Raw genomic sequence first — 27,014 nt, 5'->3', positions numbered from 1 at the left:
GTCTGCTTATGTGTCAGGTAAAGTACTACTACAGAAATAATCAAATACAGTTCCTACCCTCAAAGAGCTCACAGTCATCAAGGAAACAGCCTGAAGGTCTATAAACCAACAATTACAATGCTGAGATGGGAATGAATATAAGATGCTATGGAAGCCCCGGGGGGGGGGGGGGTAGCTAATTCAGATTTGTAGAATCTGGAAAGGCCCTGAAAAGAAGTGATATGTACATTGAGACTAAAATTTTTATTAATTTAATTAACATGAGTCAATAATTTGAATTTGATCACTTCCAGATATACTGACAAAATTGAGCTACTGTTTTTGCAAAGCTCAAGTACCAGTTGCTGACAAATAATACTGAGTGTAGAATGCTACTGGGATATGCATTCTCTCTGATGTTTTGACATATCTTTATACATAACATTTTATATATGTGCCTATATATAAAAAGCAAGCACTATAAAATATAAGATATCCTTAGTGACAATTAAATCTTGAGCTCCCTGTAGGTTTTTTAACTCAAGACAAAGAGAACCTCACTCTGTCTACTCTAGGAGTAAGATTAATTTTCTATCAAGGAAAGAAGTCCTCAAAAGAAGTCATTCGACCTTAAAATATATCCTAAGAAATGGAATGAATTAGAGTAATAATTACATTTGAAATTTGCATTAATCCTATTCTCAAATTCAAAGTTGATTTAAATTTTATTTGAAACAACTTTATCCCTATGTATCCCAAATAAAAATCATAAGATGTAGGGGAAGGTAAAAGTGTTAATACTTGGCTAGAAATTTCAGTTTGGTTTCTAAAAAATCAACTCAGATCTATAAAAGTGAAACTTTATTAGGTAATTCTTTTTCTATCTTACTTCACACTTAGCAAACAAGGTGACAATATTTGATTTATGTGACATAGATATAGTCTATTCTCTATACAGCAGCCAAAGAGGTATATTTCAAAATACAAATCAGATCATTTTACTGTCGTGCTCAAAAACCCTTCATGGGTTTATCTCATTCTGAATGAAACCGCAAGTCTTTATTTTGGTTTATAAGACACAAATAGCTTGCCTGCTATCTACTTTAACTTCCACAAAACCTCTCTGACCCGACTTCTTGTTCAGTGTGCCTTACTGGCCTTCTTGCTGATCCTCGAACACAGTAAACATGGTCTAATCTCAGATCCTTTGCACTAGCTGCTTCCTTTCATTGGGACACTCTCCATTATATGCATATACCTACCTTTCTTATTTCTTTAGGCCTTTGCTCAAACGTCATTGTAATAGAAAGTTCTTTCCTCATCTGTCCATCTAAAATAGTCTCATTGCCATTCTTCCCACTATTACCTCCCCACACTACCATTCTCTTATTCTGTTTTTTTTTTTTCATAGCATTTATCACCATCTGGCATTTTATATGTTTATTTGTTTATTGTCTGTCTACTCCCACTATAATTAAACTTTGTGAAAATACGAACTTCTGTTTTATTTGCCACTTTTATCTTTAGTGCTTTCATTGGTGTCTCATATAAAGTAAATAAATACTCAATAAATGTTTATTTTTGCCTGAGAATAGGTTTATAGATTATGTGGGCTTCTAAAAATGGCTGACCTCCTAATATCAATGCATAGAAGTTCTGGATAAAATGTAAAACTAAATATTTTAAATATACAGCTGAGCTCAAACATAAGAATTGGAAATCCCTAAGTATCACCAACAAGCAGAAATTTGAAGCCAGAACAATCAGCTTATAAAGCAATACTATTGCATATAGACTACATAAACCATAATAGCTTGAAACTGGAGTTGTAATACCCATTTGGGAGAAAGGACATAGATTTGCAACTATCACCCTTACACAAAGTCTGAATTCTGGCAAAGCTGCCCCTTAAAGGGAATTATAAAGAAGTCTGCCCTTGTCTTAAGGAAGAAGCAAGAAATATGGTCTCTGCTTTATATAGCAAAGGCTTTTAAGGAAATTTGAGTTCCCAAGCCAGATCCTCATGTGGGTGTGTTTCCATGTGGTTTGAGACTCTCTTAAGTTGATAAACTAATGCAAAACACTGTGGTCTGCAGTGTTCCACAGAAGTAATCACGCAACCTTTCTCTGATGATATTTCCCCAACTCATGGCAAGCATAATTACCAATGATAAAATCATTTCTATCAAAGTTGAACTCACAATAATAAATTACAAACTACATGAGAAAATGTTCCACTGGAAGGAGGCAGCACACACAATAAATGGAAGGATTAGCATACAAAGAATTTGGGAAAAATGAATAATTTGGGAGAAAGTACAAAATATTTGTGTTTAAAATGAAAAATAGTGGACAAACTGAATAGCAGAGTTTTCATTGCTGAAAAGGGAATTGATGAATTGAAAATTATGCAGAATACAAACTAGAAAGAAAATGTGGTGAAATAAATGAAAAAGATTGTGGAATGGAGGATAGAATGAGAAGCCCAATTTCTATCTACTTAGAAGGACACAACTTCAAAAATGGGGAAGAGGCAATATCGAAGATCAAAATCTTGGAAATATTCAGATTAAAAGAAAGAAATGAATCTTCATAGTTGAGGAAGCATACAAATTCTAAGCAACATAAACAAAAACAAATTTTCCCCAAGACACCTTTTAGTAAAACTACAAGCTACCAAAGGTGGAGGTGGGACCTTAAAAGCAGTCAGAACTTAATCAGAGCTCAGTTAGCATGACAAAATTGGAAAGGAAAGGCTAACGTTTAGGGAGTAACTACTAGGTGCCAGGTACTATGTTTTGTTTTGTTTTTTGTCTTAATGTTTTACCTAACTTAATACCAAAGAACTCTCATAACCTTAGTTTACAAAAATGAAAGTGAGTTCAGAAATATCTTCCCAATCATGCTATCAGTAAATGAAAGAGACAGGATTCCTGAGGATTTGGCTTCAAACTATACTAACTAAACATAAGAAATCAAAACAAAACAGAACAAAACCACATACATAGCTGCGCTAACACACCTGTGTGACTTTAAAGAAGTTATATACCCCGAGACTATTTCCCCATCTGTAAAATGGGAGTAAAAATAAAAATAGTACTAACCTCCTAGAATTATTGTAACAAATAGTTTTCAAATATAAGTGATACACAACTTGGCACATTTTGAGTACTTTTTAAATCCTAGGTATTTGTGCTATTAATAGCTGATTATGACATCTGGCATGCAACCAATCATTGTAGGAAGACACCATGTTTTATTCATCTTTGTTTTCTCTACTACATTATAGGAATTTTATTAACATCAAGTGAATTATTATCAAAATATAACAATATATGTTCATAGTATTGACCATGGAACAGTAATAGGTCAGGCTTTGTATGATATTCTCTAAGACTGGAAAAGCCATGTAATCCATTGAGAAAGTTTCCCATAAAAGTGGTAAGTAATTTGCATCACTTTAAAGAAATAAACTTACCAGGAAAACTTCTTACATGGAACATTTGTTTCCTTGATGTTTAGGATTCAATGGCTGAATAAGTACTAATTGTATTCCAGAAGGAAAAAAAAAAAGATATATGTCTATTTCTCAGAAGGTATTTTCTGGATAAGATAATAATCTATCAAACGGGCTTGGCGGCTGTGCCAGGAAAATGATACTATGTTAAGAGAAGATTACAACCCCCAACTTATAGTTTCTGATGTCAAGTATGGAAAAACTTTTTTCTTCCTTCTAAACATTTTTTAAGGTAGAATGCCCTTCTCCATTCAATCAAATGTAGGAATAATCAACTGAAATGAGTGAAAGTATGAATAACAAAAAGGGACACTATCTTTGGAAAGTTTGCTTACCCTATAGATACCCAAATAGTATCTTTTCTTTGGACTCTAGGTTGAAAGACTCCCTCCTTCAGGAACTATTGAAAATTAATGACAGCATTTATACTTCAGAATTGTATCAGAGCTTTCATACATTTTGTCTTTCCTACAGCATCTAGAATAAAACCAGTACTTAGAAGCTTCCAAAGAAATCTTCAGTAAGTGATTTAAAATTTTAAAATTTATATTGACAACTACTAAAGTACCAGGTACTATGCTAATCACCAACAATGTTGGGACCTAAATAGCCCAGTGCTTCTATGAATGCTACCACCAATAACAATCTTCCACAATAAGGTAGCTGCTGAGGACTGTTCATGGTGCCTCCAGAGTGCCAGGCAACCATGCTGGTTTTTATATACTCTTTCTCATCATTTCTTAAACTTGCCTAATAATAAAAATCATCTGAGATGTGTTTTAAAAATGCAGGTTCTCAGGCCTCTGCCCAGACATTCTGATTCAAGGAGTTTAAATGGGCCCAGTCATCCAGATTTTCAAAAAAGGATTCCACATGGTCCTTAAGATGAGGTGAAATTTGGGAAAAACTATTTCATTCTCACAGCAGTCCTTTTAAGTAAGTAAGATGAATATATGGTGACTGAGAAAGTCTTGTGACATGCTCAAGGTCACACACCTAGCAAAGGACAGAGCTGTGGTTCCAAATTAGTTCTGCATGCTCCAAAGCTTATATAATTCTACCACTCAACTTTTGCAGCCAAGGCAAACAAAAGGCTTTAGGATTATTGCTATTCCTCAGACTCGAGGAAGCTATGCATGCCCTTGAATTAAGCTCTGGGATGAAGTGAAGCCAGTTTCCAACCAACTTAACTAAGACCAGAATGTAGACAGTAGGCTGTGACCATAGCTGAAGTGGGTCTGACCTAGTTTAAAGTCTGCTTCAGCCTGACAAAGAAAAATAAAATGGCTCTTTGGGGGTCTCTGTCTTTGCTTTTGAGTCCAAAGGCAAGCTCTTTTCTCAGCCAAGGCAAGCAAAGGGCTTTAGGATTATTGCTGTTCCTTCTTACACACGGGCAACAGGCCAGGTGGCATTTCCAAAGGCAATAGGCATTTCTCAGTAAAGCCATAAAGACGACTCTGCCTATGCCCTTCCAGTAGGAGGACCATTTTACCTTTTGTGTTGTGCTAATCTGTCTCCAGTTTTTCTGCATGGGAACCTCTGTCTCTCCTCAGATTTTTTAGTAAACAATATCAATATTTATCAAGAACTTCTAGGAGCATAGAGAACACTGCGTGCAATGTAGCTCCAGCTATTGGAATGAGGTGCCTTGAAAAAATCAGGTTCGAGACAATAAGAGAGCGGGGGGAAGGCTACTAGTAACTCTATCCTATGTCCTTCCACTTTATTTACCTTATTTATTTGTTTTTCTTCTGCACTTGACTTCGAGCTCCTTTAGAACAGGGATTCTCATTTATCTTTAGATTTCTAGGAGTTTGTACAAGGCAGAACATAATAAATATACAGCATATTTGTAGTATGAATTTGCAACCAAAGTTAACTATGTGATTTTGATCAAATAGCCTAATTTCATCTGGTCTCAGTTTCTTTCTCTGAAAGGCACAGGTAACAATAATTGGCCACCTATTTCACAAGGGCATTGTGATAATGGAAGGAGACATGAGAGAGTACCCTGTAAACCACAAAACAGCCTATGTGAATACAAGGCAGGTGGATTATGTCCCATTCATCATTCCACTCTGAGACACCTATCACAGGGCCTACCCCAAAGCAGGTACTGAAACAATGTTTAACGACTAACCTGAATTACAATTTACCATGAGCACAGAAGCACAGTGCTCAATCTCACCAAATTTTCATTTCAACTCCATGTAATACTCATATTATCATGTAATAAATGACAAAATAAAAACAAAGCTAATTTAAGGAGACCAATGACTTGTCCAAGGTCACATACAGTGAGTTGTAGAGGACCTTGAAGTGAACTATCTGGGTATCCTTTTAGATTTGAAGGAGACAAAAATAGGTAGGGTAAAGACTCAACTAATGAATGTTAATACAGAGGTAATTTAGAGAAGATGCCAAATAATATCCTTAGGCATAAAATGTATTTAAATCTAAGATATTTTCTTTAAAATAGTCATTATTCACAGCCATGATAGAGTCTCCTTAAGAAAACAAAAAAGCAAACTCCATAATCAGTTCTTCCAACAAATCTCACTACCAAAGTATGACGAGTTTGTTGAAAGCTCATGAAACTGTCAGCATCTGCTTTGCTGGAACTCATCTCATCTGATCATTTATTTGACAGAGGAGCAGCTTCAACTTCTGCAGTTTTCCTTAAATTGCTGAGATTTTTTTTCCCCCCAATTAAATCACCCAGTGACAGCAGCAATTCTATTAGGCTACTTTCTTAACTCGGTCAGAAGGCAGAAAGATAACAAGGTAAGGCTTGCAACCATATAAATCATGTTAAGAACCATCACTCAGTGGCTTTGGATCCAAATCAAAGCTAAGAAATACAGGATGACATTAGATGTTGAAATGAAAAATACCAACCATGTTTCTCTGAGACTCCGGCATTAGTACACAGCCACATTTTATATAACAGTCTGCTCAGAGGATTAGTAAAACGGAGGCTGCAAAACCTGGAAATCCTCCTACCCACATTAAGCTAATTGAGTTGGAGACATCCAATTCATCACATTTGCAGCCTGATTTATAAGCAACTCACCCTGCCCTGGAGCAGAAAGTGAAATGTTATGAGCTAGCTATTCTTAAAATTTCAAACCCAGCAACTCTGAACCTGTCAATATCTTAATGGTACAGAGAAAAGAGGAAGAATCCAATTCAAGTGCACTTCTGTGACCCTGATGAAAAAATAAATATCCACTGCACATTTGATGACTGACATTTCCATGAACAGTCTAGCCATATATCGGATATCCTCTGTGCCTGAATACTATGGAAAATGCATCATCATTTTAGCAAGTTGATGGGGTAATTTGAAATCAGTTCTTTGCTACACTGCAACTTCCATTCAGCATAAAGAAAACAATCTTATGACAGTTAAAACCCCAATTCAGAGAGGGAGGATATTATAGCCTTGGCTTGCATAGCTGGTAAAAACTTATGATACTAACTAATAAACACAGAAAATTGCCTTAGGAGTACACATCAAAAATACTGAATCAAAAGCATAAGTTCTGCATTTAGAGCACTCTGAAATAAATGCAACCTCAATTCTCCTTGTCTGGGCAAAACTGTTGATCACTGCTACTGAGGGCTGCTGAGGAATCAAGTATGCCTCACTGACACATTGGATTGGGAGCACTCTTGTTTTGTTTTGTTTTGTTTTCTTTTGTTTTGCTGACACAAAAGATTTCTTCTTGAGAACAATAAGCATGCCTCATTCGGACAAAAACCATGAGGTGGTGAAATTATAGTCAAAGATTCTCAGAGATGGAAGGAGGCTTACAATTCATTCCATACAAAAAATTTTAAATATATATATAGTCCTTAGGGAGTCCATAGATGGGCTTCAAGTGATCCATATATTCCCTGAAATTCTATGTAACATTTTTGTGGGGATATATATATATATATATATATATATATTTTTTTTTTAATGGGAAAAGGGCTCATAGTTTTCATCAACTTGCCATAGGAGCTCATGACTTGAAAGAGCTTAGGAATATTGTTGTCTAATATTCTATCTCATACCTGAATCATCTCTAGCCTCTGTTGGAATAGCTTTAGGGAAAGGAAGATCACTACCTTACAAGGAAGCCATCCTATCTTTGGCCAGCTCTATTTTAAAAACAAACAACAGGGACACATGGGTGGCTCAGTCAGGCGTCTGACTCTTGATTTCAGCTCAGACCATGAGCTCACAGTTTGTGAGTCTGAGCCCTGCTTCGGGCTCTGTGCTGATGGTTGTGGAGCTTGCTTGGGATTCTCTCTCTCCCTCTATCTCTGCTCCTCCCCTGCTCATGCTCTCTCTCTGTCTCTCTCAAAATAAACAAACACTAATTTTTTTAAATAAAAAATAAAAACAAACAACAACAACTTCCATGGCTTCTGTCTCTTCATTGTCTTCTCTAGAGATCACAGCATCTATAGAAATTGTATAGAATAGTTGCTTATTGTAAACAGTATAAATCCAGGACTGCCATGTCCCCTGAACTGAGTCAGTTCTTCAAGGACTACATCACTCATACTTTTAATGTTTCCATTTGATGTGATTTTAATCCCCTCAGCAGCATATTTGGGCCTCTCTGGAAACACTCTGATTTGCTGCCTTTCTCCCTGAAACATGCTTCTCAGATCCTAAGGCCACATTCTGAAATGGTACAGAATAATCAATACTTTGTTCTTGGCATGACCATTCCATTTGGGTGGCCAAAAACTATACTGACTTTTATGAAATCTCCACATAAGGACAATTCTTTGAACTGACTATCTGCTGAACCCTTTTGCCTTATCATGTGTTGTTTTTTCCTTCCTCATTGGCCATCCTAAGAAGTGGGAAGGAGGAGAAGAGAATGGAAGAGAAAATGGAGACTAGAGAAGTAAGAGGTAGTCACAGGAGTCTGGTGGGGGTGGGGGTGGGGGAGCTCTAAGCAGATGGAAAAATTCAAGCTGACAAACAACAACTTCTTTAATCTTAATAATTTCCCTAAATGCATTTATCATTATCTTCAGTATACAAATGTGGAAATAAGGGCTCAGAGAGGTTCAGTGATTTCCCAAAGGGCACACTTCTGACACCAAGCCCACACTGTCCTGCAGTTCTTGTAAAGCATCTGATAAGATAAATAAGTATCCCCACTGTGTAGATTGGTCTTTTAGATATGGATATTTTAAACTGTGGGTTTTTTAAATATAACTATCTCATCAATGTTTATGCAAATACACAATGTGATATCATAGTTAACTAGTGATGAGGCTAATGTTATTCTTAATCAAACTGATGCACACAATTTAGCTAGAGAGATTTAGGATGAGAGAGGTTTCTTGTCTAATGTCAACAACCTTGATTTGGCCCTTTGAGAAAGCTGAACATTGGCATAAACAAATAAAAAGTTAGCATAACGATTTTGAGCACCATCCAGAAACTGGAATAAACAAACCTCTGATCTGTTGAGTAGGACACATCTGCTCTTTACTCTTCTTATGAAGTAGAGAAATAAATTCTGGTCTGGGAATCTGGGAACCCACATTCTGGTCTTAGCTTTAGCACTAGCTATATGTCTGTCCCGGGAAATATAAGAACACGTCTGACTTCATTTCTTCATGTGTAGAGTAACAGAGGTGGACTGTATTATCTCAAATTCCCCTGATTACTTCTATGATTCTATAAACTTACTATTGAATACAGGTCATCTATATAGGTAGGGAATGTACTGCCTGGGTCCACATAGCACATGATCTAAATTATAACAGGGTATTATGTTGTTTGAGCAGGGGTTCCTTTTTCTAATTCATATAATTATGTTGAATGGTTAGCAGCAGCCCTACTTGCAGTGTCCATAATAGAGAAATAAAGCCTATTTTTAGAAATGCTATATTTAAAATTTATATTGCTTCTATAAATTTTTATCAATTTCATCAATAATTTTTAAATAATTTTAAATAATTCTATCATTTTAATAATTATATTTGAATTTATAATTTGATTAATTAAAAGTTTATATGATTTTATATATGTATTATATCTACTTAAACATATTTTCATATATAATTTATAATTTTTATTAATTAGAAATTTACAATTAAAAGCTGGTAACAAAAATGTCTTACTATTCTCTAACAAAACAACTTATTAAATTTCTTTGCATACAGCATAGAGAGAAAACCAGAAAATCTCTAGAGCATCTGAAGTTTAATTACTACAATTTTGATCTGATTTTTATAAGTGACCCCTGACTTCTATGTGTGCCCTGTAGCTTAATGGCCCTTAAAGTGGCTACCCACTGGTGTTACATGTAAAGGACTTAGATAAGAGCCTCTTGAATGCATTTTAAAAGACCTTACCTGTGACCCCAAATTGGCCATGAACTCTAACACACTCAGTGTTCTGCCAGTGAAGAACGAAGGAATCATCTGCTGCTACCTAAGGTGTTTTCGGTGAGTCAGCTGGCCTGGGGGAAAACCCAGTAGGAGGGCTGCATTGGAGTGAAATCTGCTCACTTGACACTGGCAATTCCTCTGTGAGTTGGGAAAAATCAATTCAACTTTTTCTACCATATTTTCTCATAAAACATTCTCTCTTAAATAAGCATGGTGACGTTTTCTTTGTACATGCCTATATACGAATTTAAAAATTGCCTTCTGAAATTCTATTTGTACTTACCAACCTTAGTAAGTAAGATTTAAAAAGCACTTAGTTATATAGTGTATGTTCACTAAATGATGAATGCACATCTTGATTTTCCTAAAAGAATTTAAATTCCTCGTAGACAGAGGCTTTTTTTTTTTTTTGTCTCTAATGGGATTTAGCAAAGATAATACACATGGTAATCATTCAATACAGGCTGTGGCATGGAATTCAAGACAGCAATTCTTCAAAGTTAGTTTGTAACAAAGTCACCTGGAGAGGTAATAAAAATATAGAGCCTGGGGCTTCTGTGTGATTCTGATCACATACCCAAGTTTGAGAAACTCTGGTTTAAGTAATTTAATTGGTAGAAATGTCAGCCACAACAGGTGCTGGATAGAGAAAATAGAAGTGGTTAATACTATAAGGTGTTCAAGTTCAGGCTTTGACATTTCTGACCAATGTATTTTTAGGGAATCATTTAACTTCTCTGGGCTTAAACTTTTCTTCTTCCTCTCCCCTCTTATATTATGGGAAAGTTGGACCAGATCAGTGGCTCCCTGACTTTCTTGACCTTGATCACAATAAGATATTTTACACTGTAAGCCAGTACACACCCAAACACACTCACACTAAAATGAAGCAAACGTTTCTTCCTGTAATGTACTCTCAAATTTTCTATTCTGTGCTGTCATCCTATCATGAAATTACCAAATAATTGACCTCACATCTACTAATGGATCACTTGCAGTTTGAAACTCCTGGATTTGATGATTTATACTATCCCCTTCAGTTTTAAAACTATACACTTCTCATTTGCTGGTAAATAATATAGCACCGTGACTGAGACTGAGGGGTATGATGTCAAACTAGCTGCATCCTATCCCAGAGCTACCAAGGACTAACCACTGATCTTACAAAAGTTTTTTCTAACCTTTTTGTGTCCATTTTCCTTTGTCTATAAAGTGAGAATAATAAGAAAACCTATCTTATGGGGTGGTTGAATGGGCTAACTTAATACATGTAAAGCATTTAGAGTACTGCCAACATATAATAGGAATTCAGTAAATGCTACATTTTACCACTGTTATTTCTCCTATAACAGCCTCTAGGTAGAAAGGTTGATAAATGGATATGAATACAAAGAAACAAAATTTATGAAATTAGATTTTACACTTCAGCAGTTACTTCATACCCCCTCCCCAAGAAGGAAACAAGTAGTTTTGTTGAATAAATATAAATGAACAAATAAAGATTGTGGATACAGCGAAAATCTCCTTGCTGAAGATAACACTGAGTTAACTTGATTTCAACAGCAACAAAATTAAACTATACAAAACAGTACTTAGGTAAATCCATAAAGTTTACAGAAGTGGGATTTGATTTATATTTAGAGTTAGTGAAATATTATTATAAATACATTGGCTAGACAGAGAAGAAAAACTAGTTTCATTTTCATGGGTTAATAACATTCTCTCACTTTTAATGTGGTTAATGTATGAATTCAATAAGTTTGTTAAATATCTCTATTTTACTACCCAAAGTTTACTAGGTATTAACTTGTAATGATGAAATAAATTTTAAAAAATTATAAGAATTTTTAAATAAACATTCCAGAAATTATAAATCTAAGTCAATTATTTCTTCCAAGTAGCCACCTAGAAAGATTATACAAATATTCTAATATCCTCCATAACTAGCCACCCAAGAAACTGTATCTCTTTATGCTTCAGTACAGTCTTGTTTGGACCACCTAAAACCTGGCCATGCACTAGCTTATCTGCTACACTTCATTTGAGCTAGCCAAGGTATCATTCACATTCATATAAAATAACAACAATTTTAAATAATACAAACCCTTGCTTATTTGAGATGAAAATATTCTGTAGTGTAAAGCCATAGTCTCAAAGATAAGCAAGTGTGACAATACAAGAGTCCATCTTTACTGAGAATTCAGAGTTTACTGACCTGAAATTCAGATTTGCTCTTTCACACAGTTTCTATTTTTAAAATATGCAATAAATACCATTTACTGAGCACCTAGTAGATGTCAAATGCTATGAAGACTATTCATGTATCATATCAAGTATTACCTACAGCAACTCTGTATGTCCCATATTACTATGTACAGTAGGCAAGAGGTCAATAGATTTGCTAAACACAGCCAGGAAGCAAAACAGACAGAATATGGACACAAACATGTCTGATTCTAAAGTCCATCTGCTTTCCACTACATGCTATTCTTTTTCTGAATTAGTCAGGAAAGAGTTAAAAATTCTATAGCCCAATCAGATAGCAAAACTTATTTATAAATGCATGTGTGAGATGTGGAATAGTTTTATGTATATTTGATAATAAAAAATAATTGAAAACATTCTCATTAAGCCCCTGTAAGGGTACAATGTCTGTGAGCTTTATGTATATTACAGAAACTCTTACAGAAAACCTTGGAAGTAGTGAAATCTTAGTCTTGAGAAGAACTTCTGTATGTCACTGAGGAATACCTGCAGTTACAAGTAACCACTAATGACACTTATGTAGGATTATTATAAGTACTCCTCATTTTTTAAAACATTATACCTTTAATATATATATCTAATATTTCTTAGAGAAAATTTGTTGTTGTTGTTTTTATAATTAGTGTATAGATGAACAAAATAGGGGATTTGGATGTCACTCCACTGACTTATCTGTCCAAAGTCATGATGAAAACCCATGAACCCATAGTGGCTAATTCTAGATAGCATTCTTGAATTATAAGATGATGAGGTAGATCCTATGCCTATTATATTCTTCTTCCCTTTCTCCAAACTTCTAGTTTGAATGTCCAGGATTGTTTGAGGTATGCTATCAGTATCCTTTCCAATTAATGATAACTGAAGAAATGTTTCATTTGCATAGAATTTCGACCAGGAGGTTTTGTGTCTGGAATCAGTATATATGTCTGTCAAGACCATATTTCACTCAGCCATTTCCTTTCACCAAGGTCTGGGTCTGGAACAAAAATGCATTATTCACAAGTATGCAAATCCCTGCCAAAACCTTCTTATGTTTTTAGTAACTAAGAGCTTCTCAATTTAGCCTCACAAATCTCCGGTTTTTCCCTTAAGACCAGATGCTCCCTGAACTATCAGCTCAGCTACTTGCACCATCTAGTGGCAAGAGAGAGAAATGAATGAATTTTACATTTTTTAAAGTTAGGAATTTTCTAAAATAGCAAAATCAGCTTAGTTTTCTAATTAGTAATATTACTAAAAGCACTATGGCTAAAAGGGAAAAAATAAATTTTTTCAGTTGATGGTCAGGACTCCATTATTATTGGATTCAAATATATTTCATAAGGTATTTCTTTCTCTTTTTAAAAATAATTACCAAGTAACAAATATTTGAAAAACATCTAGTGTTTGGCTAACACTATTCTAAGCAATACAGTGGAGCCTACATTTTATTATTGTATAAAATATGATCTTTTACTAGAAATGTATAAGTCAGTTAAGAAACATTAATATGTGTATTGTGGTAAATCACTCACTGCTTTATGGTCTCCTCAGCAGGCCCCTTTCTGTCCCTAAAACCCTGGCCTGGTGGTATTGTCTCCTGCACTTATGTCATCAGATCTCTCATCTCTTCTTCCTGGATAATCCTGGCCACACTGTTTCAACTACACTGAAGTCTCCAAGTCTCCCTTTTTCAGATCAGATCTCTCTCAATTCCCAGTTCTTTGTTTCAAACCACATATGAAACTCTTCAACCTGTGTACAACAAAAATACCTCAAACTCCAATATTAAAACCCAAACTCATAATCTTTTTACCCCATCTTAAAATCTTCTCTTCCTTTGGCATTCTTGATTTCATTCCATAATACCTCCTCCATGCACTTGGTCAAATAAAAAAAAAAAGTGAACTAAACTCTATTTATTTCTCTCCTCTACTTTCTATATTTATAGGTCTCCAAGTCCTGATTATATCTCTTCCTAAATAAGCTTTCTAATCTATCCCTTGCTCCATCCCCAATGCCTCTGCTTTATCCCAGAGCTTGTCTGCCTCTGGTGTTTTACCTGATGTCCTTGATTGTGATATCACTGTTTTCTTGTTTTTCTTCTAATCTGCTACATGACATGAGTAATACACTAATTTGCAAATCTGCCCGTGTCTCTCCTCTTTTAAACTGTGTAGTCATTTTGTCATTACCTCCAAGGTGAAGTCCAATATCCACAGAAGACCCTTCATTACCTGTTCCTTCCCATTTTCCTTGCTTTCTGGCATGATTTGGACCTGGTACTCCTTCCTTGATCCTTTATTCTATCTCTCCCTTTTCCACTGTCTGAAATTTCTATAATTCTTCCATATTGCTACAGAATTGCTGTAGTCTAAGACAACCATGACCTTTCTCCTATATCTCCTACTTCCATCAAGTCAAAAAATGACCTCCTCTATTATGTTTTCTCTGACCACATGCATCTGTAGCACTCCAACCTCAGAGAAAATTAAATCACTTCTCTACTTCTTAAGAATTTGCCTGTTGTTTGATACTTTCTTTATGGGACATAGTATGACATATTTTATGTATGCATCTCCAAATATGTTAATCTAACTATAGCATGCAAGCAACTTGAAGGCATGTTCTTCTTTGTATCCTTGGGGAATAACATAGAGCCCAGCATACGGTAGGAAGTCAAAGATATTCTAAGGTACAAATGAATGAATGCATGAATGAATCAATCAAAATACAAAAGAGCTTTGTTCATATTCAACTTAACTGCATCTCAGAAATGCCAGATGATTTTCCCAAGTTTATCCAGCCAGAAAATGAAGAATCAGAATTCAAGCACATATTTTTGGCTCCAAAGCCCTTGATGTTTTACAATAACCATAATACTTTCTGCCTAGAAGTAATGAAAACATGGACTGGGATAGCAGCTGTGGATACAAAGAAGGTGAGAACACTAAGCCATTTGAAAACAAAGGAGAGACTAAAGATGAAAAAAAAATTCCAATAATAATTCAAAAGTTCCTAGTTTAGAATATTGGAATAATATTAATATATCACTAACAATAAGGATAGCTATCATTTTTTGTATATTTTTCATGTGTCAAGCTCTGAGCTATCTTTGCATAGATTTTTCTCACTTAAATGTCAGTGAAACATATAAGTGGATGCCACTATTTTACAAATATGAAAACCAAGACTAAAGAAAGTTAAGTAACTTGAGGAAGCTCACATAACTACTAAGTAGAGGACCTGATATTTGAATCTGGTTGAGTCTGATTTCAGGGAAAGAATGAATTTTATGTTATGATTTCTATTGTCTGTATTAGTTTTGGTCTATGTCTCTGTTACAGTATTTTCAAAGTGTATTGGTCCAACTAAAAATTTTTTGAATAAAGTGTTCCATGGCCAAACATGTCTGGGAAATACTGTATATTAACCATATCCCCATCTTAGAGGTTTATATTACATGTTATCATATTAAAAACTCAGGGAAATCCTTCATTTCCTTATAATGGTGACCAAAATCCACCAATACAATTTGGGAAATACTGGTCTAATTTCATTATAAATGCCAATAAGGGAGAAAAAAGAAAAAAGAAAACAAGAATAAGATATGGTCTAGTTATAGGAGTTTACACATTTATTAAGAGAAAGACAAATGTAGTGTCTAGAGTAAAGGACAATATATAGTTATGCAAAAATTATTTAAAATAATGAAAAAAGGCATATATATATGTATATATATATATATATATATATATATATATATATATATATAACTTTGCAAGCTACATGTACCATAGGATGGTATGACCAAGTGGAGTCAGACAAGAGTTAACAGGTAGGGCTTCATAGAGGAAGAGGACTTACACTGTTGGCTAAAATATATTTCCTATGAGCAGTCTCTGGCAATGCTGGTAAGGAAATAGTGGAGCAAAGTCCACTTTGTTATCTTTCTTGCCCTCAATTCTATATACCAGTTTCCAACATTCATAAGCAATCTCTCCTATAATTTTCCCAAACTTGCACTGCCTAGGGTTTCTCCACTATTTTTCCATAGACATTCAACATATGCACAATTGTTCAAAGGTATAGAAGGATATCCTAACCTCTCATATTCCTATTTTCCAGTAAAGCTTCCAGGACTGTTTACTGTCATCTACATGAGAGTTAGAATACAGAAAATCATATTTATCTACTTAAAGAAATTCACACCAATCTATGAAACAACAGCTTTAATCTTCCTTATAAATAGTCACTGAGTCTAAGAAGGTTATCACCATAAGAGACAACATTTTTTAATGTACCCTAGGAGATGGTGCCAGTTTTAGTTGCAAGATATCATTGATTTTAGGGCATATTTCACTAAAAACGTTTTTTTAATGTTTATTAATTTTTGAGAAAGAGAGAGCGAGCTCGCTAGCGGTGGGTGGGAGTGAGGGGGCAGCAGGGACAGGCAGAGAGGGAGACAGAGAATCTGAAGCAGGCTCCATGCAATCAGTCCAAAGCTCAACATGGGGCTGGAATTCATGAGCCATGAGATGATGACTGGAGCCAAAATCAGATGCTCAACCGACTGAGACACCCAGGCGCCCCTAGGACACATTTCAGATATGTAATACATGAGGAAAATGCAGCATTAAAATTGATGAAATTCTTTGTCAATGATGATAAGGTCAGGGAAAACAGGACAACAGAAAGGGGAAAATAAGAAGTCTGTGCCTTGATTGCTTGTTTTTCTATTAATGTCACCAACCTTATAGAAAATAATTATTTATGAGTGTTCATATTTCCACTTACAAATAACTAATTCAACAAGTATTTGTCGAAGGACTAAGGACATAATAATAAACAAAACCAGCACAAACCTCGACTGTGCAGGTATTCATATAATGATGGTAATATTGACAGTAAATTTATTAAAACAAAACCAACAGTTCTGAAGAAAAGTAGAATTAGAACAATCAGCTGGATTTCTGCTCTAACAGATGTCTGGTTGACATGAAACAACTTTATTCATTAATTAATTTGTGGTGGAATGTGTAACTTTCACACTGCTTATTTCTGAAAATGATAAGATAGTTTATAAAATTAAGCATATATAGAATGAACATTTTAAAAGAATAAATAACCAAATAAAACTTATAGAAATAGATCTTGCCATATCCTGGGCAGAAGAAACATGATGGCTGATTGGCTGGACTTACTTGGGATTTTCAATGACAAGCGCACCTACTGTGAGGAGTGTATCTCAATGCAGAAAATTCTTCAATTGCTCAAAACAGAAGTGTGCTTTTCTTGCCAAGAAACATGTTCTTACAAGAGCAAAGGATTTTCCAAAAGGAAACTAGCGCCCAAATACTAGTTTGATTTTTGTTAGTTTTGTTTTGTTTTGCCACAAGAGAAGAAGATAGTCTCTTGGGAGCTTACCACTGGGTGAACTGAGGTATTTTAAAGAAAGAACTTATCTTCCTTCTATTTCTTTATAAAGTTTCCATCTATCACTACTGTTGATGACTCTCACTTCGAAAAACCGAATTTCTTATGTATTCCCTTATATATCTGCTTAATAACAATTAAGAATAAGGGCATAAGAAAAAAGGACCTTCTACTTTTACATACATGGACCCAGTAAGTGAAAATTTGAATCTAAAATCTCTTTAAAATAGAATAGTTTAGAGAAAGGTGATAACAGCACAGGAGTGATAAAGAATACAGCCTTTGGATCCAGAGAGACCTGAGCTACAAATATTCGAATCCCTATTTACTAGTTTTTTGATTAAAGAGAACTATTTATAACTTTAAATTATAATCTCAGCAGAGATAAAATGAGATGAATCTAGTAAAAGTGATTTTAAGGCCTTTGTCTTGATAGCTGGCTGATGGTAACAAGAAGGTCAAAGACAACATCCAATGAGTGGTCCCAATGTGCCAAGCATGTCCTAAGCAGTTTACATGTATTACTTTAATTGGTACACAAATCCTATGACATAAATATTATTGTAACCTCCATTTTTCCAATAAGAAAGCCAAGATAGGTTAACTTGATCAAGGTCACATAGCTACCAAATGAAAGGGCCAGGGTTGAAATCCAGGTATTCTGAAGTCCAGGCTCTTAAAAATAAGCCTGCCTGTCCTTCTTCCTCCTTCTCTTTCCCATTCTTCTCTCTTTCTCTCGTTCTCTTATCAGATACTCTGTAAAGAGTACTCGGCTAGATGGCTGAGGTCTCACAGTACATAGGCTTCAGGAATTTGATTGCTGTTGCACAGTGAGAATAAGTAACAAATAATTAGAACTCTGGTCTTTTAGGAAAGTGGCAAGTATATTTAGAAATCATGTTTTACTGGGGAGCCTGGGTGGTTCAGTCGGTTGAGCCTCCAAATTCGGCTCAGGTCATGATCTTGCAGTTTGTGAATTCGAGCCCCACTTCGGGCTCTGTGCTGACAGCTCGGAGCCTGCAGCCTGTTTCAAATTCTGTGTCTCCCTGTCTCTCTGTCCCTTCCCTGCTCACACTCAAAAAGAAATCAAGTTTTACTGCCCTTTGTTTCCCCATCACCTATTATTATGTGCACAGTAGAGACGCGATTAATATTTTGGAAGTGACTTAAACTGAAAAGAAAATCCTCATGCTTTATTATAGGCCAGTTTCTTTTGTGCAAGAGTCTATGTGGCATCTGAAGGGAAAACATCCCCATCTCAAGGCAAAGAAAACAAATTCTGTCGAATCCACTGCAAAATTGCGTTTCTCCTTCCAACCCCATACTTCACAATGGCCAAGGCATTCTAATGAAAACAGGCTAAGCAAGCCCATCTATCAGCTAGGCAGCAGGTGTGCACCAAAGGCAAATGAATCTTAGAACCGAGGCTTCCAGTGATAAGCGGTGATGGAAGAAAATGATTGTCAAACCTGCAATGGTAAGATTGCTCAGCTAATGATTTAGAGCCTGCTCAGTGTGGCATTTCAACTGTTATCCAGCAATCTCCCACTCTGTTCAGGCATGCCATATGTAAATTTTTAATTAGAACAAGAGAGCTGCATTGACTCTTAAGTAAGGTTCAGGGGGAATTAGCTGCTTGTGGGTTTTGCCTCCTCACTCTTCCCTCTTTTACTGCTTAACCCAAGAGGACCAGACAGATCAAAGGAGCAGAAAGGTTGAAAATGTGTCAGTCCTAATTGAGAATTTGTACCTTCCTACCATTTCTCTGACTCTAATAGGCTTCCTTTATGAGAAAATAACACATTAGATTTTAGTCATGGCAGGTTCTCCAAACACTTGAACTATAATATAATAATCCCTTAACAACTTGATTAGGAGATGTGTCCTGTTGCTATAAAATTGCATGTGTTTGAGCCTGCCTGTGCTGGAGCCAGCTCACATTGGCCTGTGAAGCCTCATTTGTTTTTTTCCAAATGCAGTCAGGTGCTTCAGGGTGGAAGCCTGAACTCAGCCATGATGGGAGTATTTACACCATGAAATTGGCAAACTCTACGTGTGTGTGTGTGTGTGTGTGTGTGTGTGTGTGTGTGTGTGTGTGTCTGTTTCTGGAAAATTTATGCCGGTTTATCTTCATCACTATTGTTGACATAAGAAAGGTACATAGTCTGTTCATTAAGACAATCTACAAGCTTATCTTGTTCAGTACAAACACTTCTAAAGTGTCATGGGGGGAAAGTCCTGGTTCCAAAATTACTACTTCATAGCCTGTGTACAGAAGTCCTGGATGAATTCACCTTGCCATCCTCTTCACAATACCTTGGGGGTCACACCATGCACTGTTGATTCCAAAAGGGAAAGCAAACATACTCCTGCCTGAATGTTTCCTATCAGGGGTTTATTATTCATAGGTGGCCACTTTTAAAACTGATGTGAGGTGTCTTCCATAAAAGACACCACTACAGTAAAAACCAATGCACTGTTTTTACCAGAAGAGAATAAGAAGTAAGACAGAAGGGAGAAACAGAAACAGAAAACCCACTCAAAGGAAAACCAAAGTTGAAGATAACTTAACTCTGAGATTCCTGGAGGGCAAGGGATAAAGGTAAGTAGGAAAGATTCCTTTACATTTGAGATCCAATCTACAGAAAAAGCAAACTTTTCCTTTAACTCTAATAGACATTTTCCAAATAGACATTTTCCAATAATGGCATAACACATGGTGTAATCAGCCAAAGTGTAGGTGGCTAGACAATTATAATATCATATATATGCTTAAGGCTTACTATATAAAGTTAAGACCCTAACATGCTTTGACTGTTTTGTTCATTTTGTTTGTTTGTTTACTACAACTATGCTGCCTTTAGACTAGCCTTGATTAATCTTCTCAGCTTGAAGTCTTTAGGAGCTATGCTCTAGAACTAATTCAAATGTGCTACGAAAGGGACAAAGACAAGCAGGGTGAAAAGAAGGAAAGGATTCCCTGTGGAGGTTCTTACAGGGATTCTTTCAAGCAGTGAGAAGGTAAACACCTGAAATCTAAGTACTCTTAAATGCAATCCAGTCTCCCACCTTTGCCCTTTCTTGATTTACACTGGTCAGTACACAGAGTAAGTGTGAGTATTTGTTTGCAAACACGAGCATTTGTTTAAAGAAGGAAGGTATTAATCCAACCACAGAATAGATTCACTGATTCCTACAGTTAGAGTCAGACCTTAGAGACAATTTTGTACACCCTCCGGCTGAAGGAATCCCTTGCACAATACCACTGCCAGGTCATCTGCCTGCCCTGGACAATCTCTAGGTATAGGAAACTGCTGCTTTATCAAGTAGTCTACACCTGTTTGGGGTAGTAACTGCCAGGAGTCTTGGTCTCACAGCGATCCCATATATACATTCCTGCTAGTTTTGCACAGTAGCTCTGCTTCTGCCCTCTGGGTAACATCAATATTTTCTTCTACATGACAGCTCTAGAGGTGTAAGAAGGTAAATACCTTGTCTTCCAATCCTTAATCTTTTCTTCTCGAGACTAAACATACCCATTTCCATGAGTCATTAAATCATTTCTGATAAGGCTCTGGGAAGAATTGAACAATGAATTCCAGAGGCATAAGGTTTGCATATTTTTAAATATATAAACATATTTGCTAGAATTTGACAATCAGCCTAAGATTTTAAGTAATTAGTGGTAACTGGAGCTAGTTTATTTGAGAATACATTTTTAGGATGCCAGGGTGTTTAAAATGTGCCAAATTTTGGAACTATATTAAAATACAATTTAGCCTCTCTTTGATGTTTTAGAAGGTATAAGATTCCAGAAAGCACTAGGGTCACTTTTATGGCTTTATTTTTTATTGTGACACAGCTATGCAGAAGTGCTGATGAAGTAAATGTTCTAACAAAATTGAAAAATAGGATTTTCTTTAGCAATAAACAAAGAGTTATTTTAGTAGGTTTTTTTGTTTATCTGTTTTGTTTTGTTTTTTATCTGAATTCTCTTCTGTTATATCATTGACTCTAGATCCACTTTTTCAATTCTAATAAACATTTATGAGCTTTTATCCTAAGCACAAAATCCCATGGCATCAGCAAAGAAAAAGGGAGAGTAATTTGCAACCAAAGAGCACAGAAAATCCTCTCATTTAATTGTCCTTTTTTTGTCAAAATACCATTTATCAAGAAATTGCTTACAAATTAAGGAAAAAAGGTAGAAAGTGTTGGGAAAGAAAGAAATATAGCTTAAAATTGAGGCAGTGATGAGCCAACTCACATGGTTTTTTAAATCTAGATGGCAAAGCAATCATTAGGTGTTAACATGTTATACTTACTTCCTTTGTATTATCTGGGACCAGGAACAGAGATGGAGAGGTAGCATTTGGACAAAATCTTGATGTACTTCTGGATTTTCTAAATATGTGGATAACTTATTTTCCCTTTCAATTTTCATCCCTTGCTCTTTCCTTAGCCCAGTCTTAGCAACTAAAAAGAGTGCCAAGACATTCAAACAACTGCAAGAGCAAATGCCCAGTGTCAGGAGCTCTAGGTAAGCCTCCAAACCACACAGGAAGACCCATTAGCTTCCAAGGGCCAGTGTAGCGTTTAAAGACAACCTCATTTAATCAGGTCAACAAACATCGCCCTTAGCATGGCAGACCAACCACTGCCACCAGCTCTGACAACAATATAACTGACCTTCAGAGGAGAGATGTGAGACTGCAAGACATATCCGTGGACATTTTCTATTTGAGACAGGTTCTTTTCTGACACATGCACCAGCTCAGGTCCTCTTACTTCATGGGTTAGTCGAGGTAAAGAATGATCATGCGGAGCGTCCTCATCTTGATATCGATACTTCTAGGAAAAAAGACAGGGAAGAAAGAAGAAAAGCATTAGTGTTGGCAAAGGGTATGGTTGATAACTTCACATCCTAACTTCATATACGGGACACAGTACATACCTACTATTGACTAAACAGACAACAAATTCACCAAACAGGCTTTGCTACAGACTCTTCTACGGGTCACCATAAGCAACCTCAATACTGAATGCTGAGCAAACCTCAATACTGACCAACCCAGATGACTTGTTTTTACCTGACCACTACTCTCTCTATTCATAAGGTACAGAAGGGTGATAACAAATGATAAAGAGACAATTTACCTAAATAGATGAGGAAGTAATTATCCAAATGACCAGATTGCCTAAGTATGTGTGAAAATTTCTAGGTTAAGGATGGAGAAAGAAAAAAGGATTGGGAAATAAAATGGAATTCTGATACATTCCATTCAGGAAACTTATTATCTATCTATCTATCTATCTATCTATCTATCTATCTATCTATTTTGAGACACTGCATGCAAGAGTGCAAGCAGGGGAGGGACAGAGGAAGAGGGAGAGAGAGAGAATTTTAAGCAGGCTCCACATCCAGCATGAAGACTGATGTAGGACTCAGTCTCATGACTGTGAGATCATGAACTGAGCCAAAATCAAGAGTTAGACACTTAATGGACTGAGCCACCCAAGTGCCCCAGGAAACTTAATTCTGTTTTCAGAATTTGTGAAAGGCTTAATTTCCCTGGGAAATGTGGAAAAATGTGTGTTTTTTTTCACAAAAGGAAGACACTCTTCTCTTCCTTTCACATTCAAAGAGAAGGAGCACTGCTTTGGGTTAGCCAGACTCTGGGACAAAGGATCACAGTTTCCAAAAATGGAGCTTCATTTTAAAGAACTTCAAAAATCAAGGCAAAGGGTCTTCCAATATTCAGATGATTCCCTGAAGGAAAAGAGATAATAGTTCATTCTCTCTTGACCCCTTTTCTCTTTTATTGTCTTCTTTATACACACCTGTAATAATAAGGGCAACCTCTGGCAAAGGCTATCTTTAAGTCTTTCAACCAGACCTAAGGAAGCTGGTAGGGAGGAAAAGGATCAGGACAAGGAATAATAGGGATAAGTACAGCCCTAGTCATAGTTTTAGTCTCCATCTGTGGCATTGGCCTGTACTTCCTATCTTTGTGTCTCTCTTTACTGCTCACTCCTTTCCCTTTGGAGCTGCCCCTTCAGAGTCCCATTGTTTCAAGGCTGTTTGTCTACCTGGGAAAGAAAAGAAGGGAATATTCTATATCCACTCCCAACCCAGCTAACAAAATGTTAGTTTGCCTTGCTTTGCCTTTGTTCTGTGAATGCACAAGTATAAATATCATCATAATACATCAACTCAGACTTAACTGTACCATATAAACTTTTCCCCAGTACCTCACTATTGTTATCACCAACAGTTATTTTAATCACATCAGATTATTAACAACATGTGTTTTTACAAAATCATGCTATGTTACTGTCATTTTGAAGGTGAAACGGGATTTCTTGGACATCAGCTCTAAGTCTGGCTCATAATCTGACAGTAACAAGGAGAACCATCCAGGGTTGGGAATTCGATCTGTTGTCCACTCTTAGTCACAAGATGACTATAATTACTTATATTTTATAGGAAGGCTTTCTGCAATGTTCCCAGCTTAATATTAGTTGAAAAAAAAAAACAAAACACCAAAAACAAAAAACAAAAAACTTACAGCTAACAGGGGAGGGGCCAAGACGATAGAATAGTATGGAAGTGTGTTTTGCATCTCTCGTCCCTGAAATATAGCCAGATCAACACTAGACCATCCTGCACACTAGAAAACTTATTTGAGGATTAACACAACAATCTGCACAACCTGAAACAAAGAACTCAGCAGGAACACGGGGTGGAGAGGTGAACGGGGGGAGGGAGGAGAGAGAAGCTGTGGAGGGCAGGGAGATGTTTTTGCTTGTGAAGAGAGGAGAGGGATGGGTGGAGAGTATGGGAAAGCATCTCTCCTACTGAAAAGCAGCTGGAGAGAAAGTACACAAGGGACTGAAGAAAAAAAGGGAGAAAAGAGAAAGGAGAGGGTTTAAATTTCATTAAGACTCTATAAACAGGAGCACAGAGTTTGAAACTCTACAGCCTAATACCTGGCGGTGCTTGGGTGGAAAAGGCGAATTCCCAGGAGCACAGTGAGGTCTTGGAGGTCCTCAGGCAACACAGGGAGAAGTGGCTCCAATGTTGGAGGGACATTTGGTAGAGGCTGTGTGGCCACCAGGTCCCAGCAGACCCCAGAGAGCAACCATATTCGCTGGTGCTGGAACAAGGTCATTATAAGGGTGAAGCCCAGTGCCCAATGTGTGTTGTGATTTTCCATAATCCCTGAAAGGACACAATCACATGAACTTTTTCTGGGGCGGGTTGACACCCAGCCACAGTCTCTGGGCATTGGCAAGCAGCATGTTCCCGAGAGTGTTCCTGGGTACGGCCAGCACCCAGCCATTGCTTGGTAAGACCCTCCCACAGAGGGTCTGAGTGGACCAAAGCCGCAATCCCTCAGAAGTGAGGGGTCAGGAAACACAGCCTCATCTTAGATAAAACTCAAGAGGTAAGTGACACCTGGCAACCTGCTGGCTTGGTCGCAGACAGTGTAAAAGCGGAGAGTAGACGGAAGCCAGAGACAAAAGTATGCAACTACAGGTTGGAGAGAGCACAGAGTTCCAATACTAGACACTGGGTAGCTGGGTGACACCATTTTCACCCGTCCTGTGCATGTGCATACACACCTACAGTCGCCACAACAATCTACACCATAAGCTAAGCAGCACCATCTAGTGGAGAATGGAACTGAGCCCTTACACTAAGACCCGCCCAATGGGGGTCAACCTTCCTTTTCAGGAACACCACAAATCTCTCCACCTGCTTAGTTTATGGACTATAAAGTGCTTCATAGTTTAACTTCTAGGGGAAAACAATATAATTTCAATTATATTTCAGTCTGTTCTTTGGTCCATCTTTCAATTTTCTTTTTCTTTTTCATTTCTTTTCTTTTTCTTCAATACAAAAAGGGGAAAATATTTTCATTTTCAATTTTTATTACAAATATTTTTTTCTACTATAATTTTTGTAACATTGTCAAATTCTATTTCCATCCTTTCATTTTATACTATTCCATCGCATTTATTTTCTCAAATTTTCAAACATTTTCATTTTTTCCCTTTTTTTCTGTAATCAATCAAACTTCTTTCAGAAACCAGACCAAAACACACCTAGGATCTATCATCATTTATTTGATTTTTGTGTATGTGTGTGTGTGTGTGTGTGTTGTTTTTATTTTTTAAATTTTTTTACATTATTAATTCCTTTTATTCCTTCAAAATAATGAAACAAAGGAATTCACCCCAAAAGAAAGAGCAAGAAGAAATGACAGTCAGGGATATAATCAACACAGATACAAACAAGATGTCTGAACGAGAATTTAGAATCACAATAATAATACTAGCTGGGGTTGAAAATAGATTAGAATCCCTTTCTGTGGAGATAGAAGAAGTAAAATCTAGTCAGGATGAAATAAAAAAAGTGCTATAACTAAGCTGCAATCTCAAATGGATGCCATGGCGGCAAGGATAGATGAGATAGAGCAGTGAATGAGTGACACAGAGGACAAACTTATGGAGAATAATGAAGCAGAAAAAAGAGGGAGACTAAGACAAAAGAGCACGATTTAAGAATTAGAGAAATCAGTGACTCTTTAAAAATGAACAACATCAGAATAATAGAGGTCCCGGAAGATGAAGAGAAAGAAAAAGGGGTAGAAAGGTTATGTGAGCAAATCGTAGTGGAAAACATTCCTAACATGGAGAAAGACAGAGATCAAAATCCAGGAAGCACAGAGGACTCCCATTAGATTCAACAAAAACTGACCATCAACAAGGTATATCATAGTCAAATTCACAAAATACTCAGGTAAGGAAAGAATCATGAAAGTAGCAAGGGGGAAAAAGTCCTTAACCTACAAGGGAAGACAGACCAGGTTTACAGCAGACCTATTCACAGAAACTCGGGAGGCCAGAAAGGAGTGGCAGGATATATTCAATGTGATGAATCAGAAAAATATACAGCCAAGAATTCCTTATCCAGCAAGGCTGTCATTCAAAATAGGAGAGATTAAAAGTTTCCCAGACAAAAATTAAAGGAGTTTATGAGCACTAAACCAGCCCTGAGAGAAATTTTAAGGGAGACTCTCCAAGAGGAGAAAAGATAAGGGAAAAAAAGACCAAAAGCAGCAAAAACTAGGAAGGATCAGAGAACACCATCAGAAACTCCAACTCTACAAGAAACAGAATGCCAATAAACTCATATCTTTCAGTACTCACTCTAAATGTAAATGGAGTAAATGCTCCAATCAAAAGACATAGGGTAACAAAATGGATAAGAAAACAAGATCCATCTGTATGCTGTTTACAAGAGACCCACTTTAGACCTAAAGACACTTTCAGATTGAAAATAAGGGGATGGAGAACCATCTATCATGCTAATTGTTGACAAAACAAAACCAGAGTAGCCATACTTATATCAATCTAGACT

At 36.4% G+C, this 27,014-nt stretch overlaps 1 protein-coding gene across 2 annotated transcripts in view; it reads right to left on the bottom strand.

Moving 5' to 3' along the window:
• The window catches only part of DLG2 (discs large MAGUK scaffold protein 2), a 2,044,734-nt gene that overhangs the window by 994,464 nt on the left and 1,023,256 nt on the right, over positions 1 to 27,014 (bottom strand). Inside the window, exon 5 of one of the 2 annotated variants that reach the window (XM_047877315.1) lies at positions 22,277 to 22,438. In XM_047877315.1, coding sequence (XP_047733271.1) covers positions 22,277 to 22,438 — 162 coding nt within the window. The remainder of the gene's footprint in view (positions 1 to 22,276; positions 22,439 to 27,014) is intronic. The other variant, XM_047877320.1, reaches the window with a different exon arrangement.

This window comes from Prionailurus viverrinus, chromosome D1 (genome assembly GCF_022837055.1).
Source record: "Prionailurus viverrinus isolate Anna chromosome D1, UM_Priviv_1.0, whole genome shotgun sequence".
Classification (NCBI taxonomy): domain Eukaryota; kingdom Metazoa; phylum Chordata; class Mammalia; order Carnivora; family Felidae; genus Prionailurus; species Prionailurus viverrinus.
Note: the sequence above shows the minus strand (reverse complement) of the source record. Positions and strands in the feature narration are given on the sequence as shown.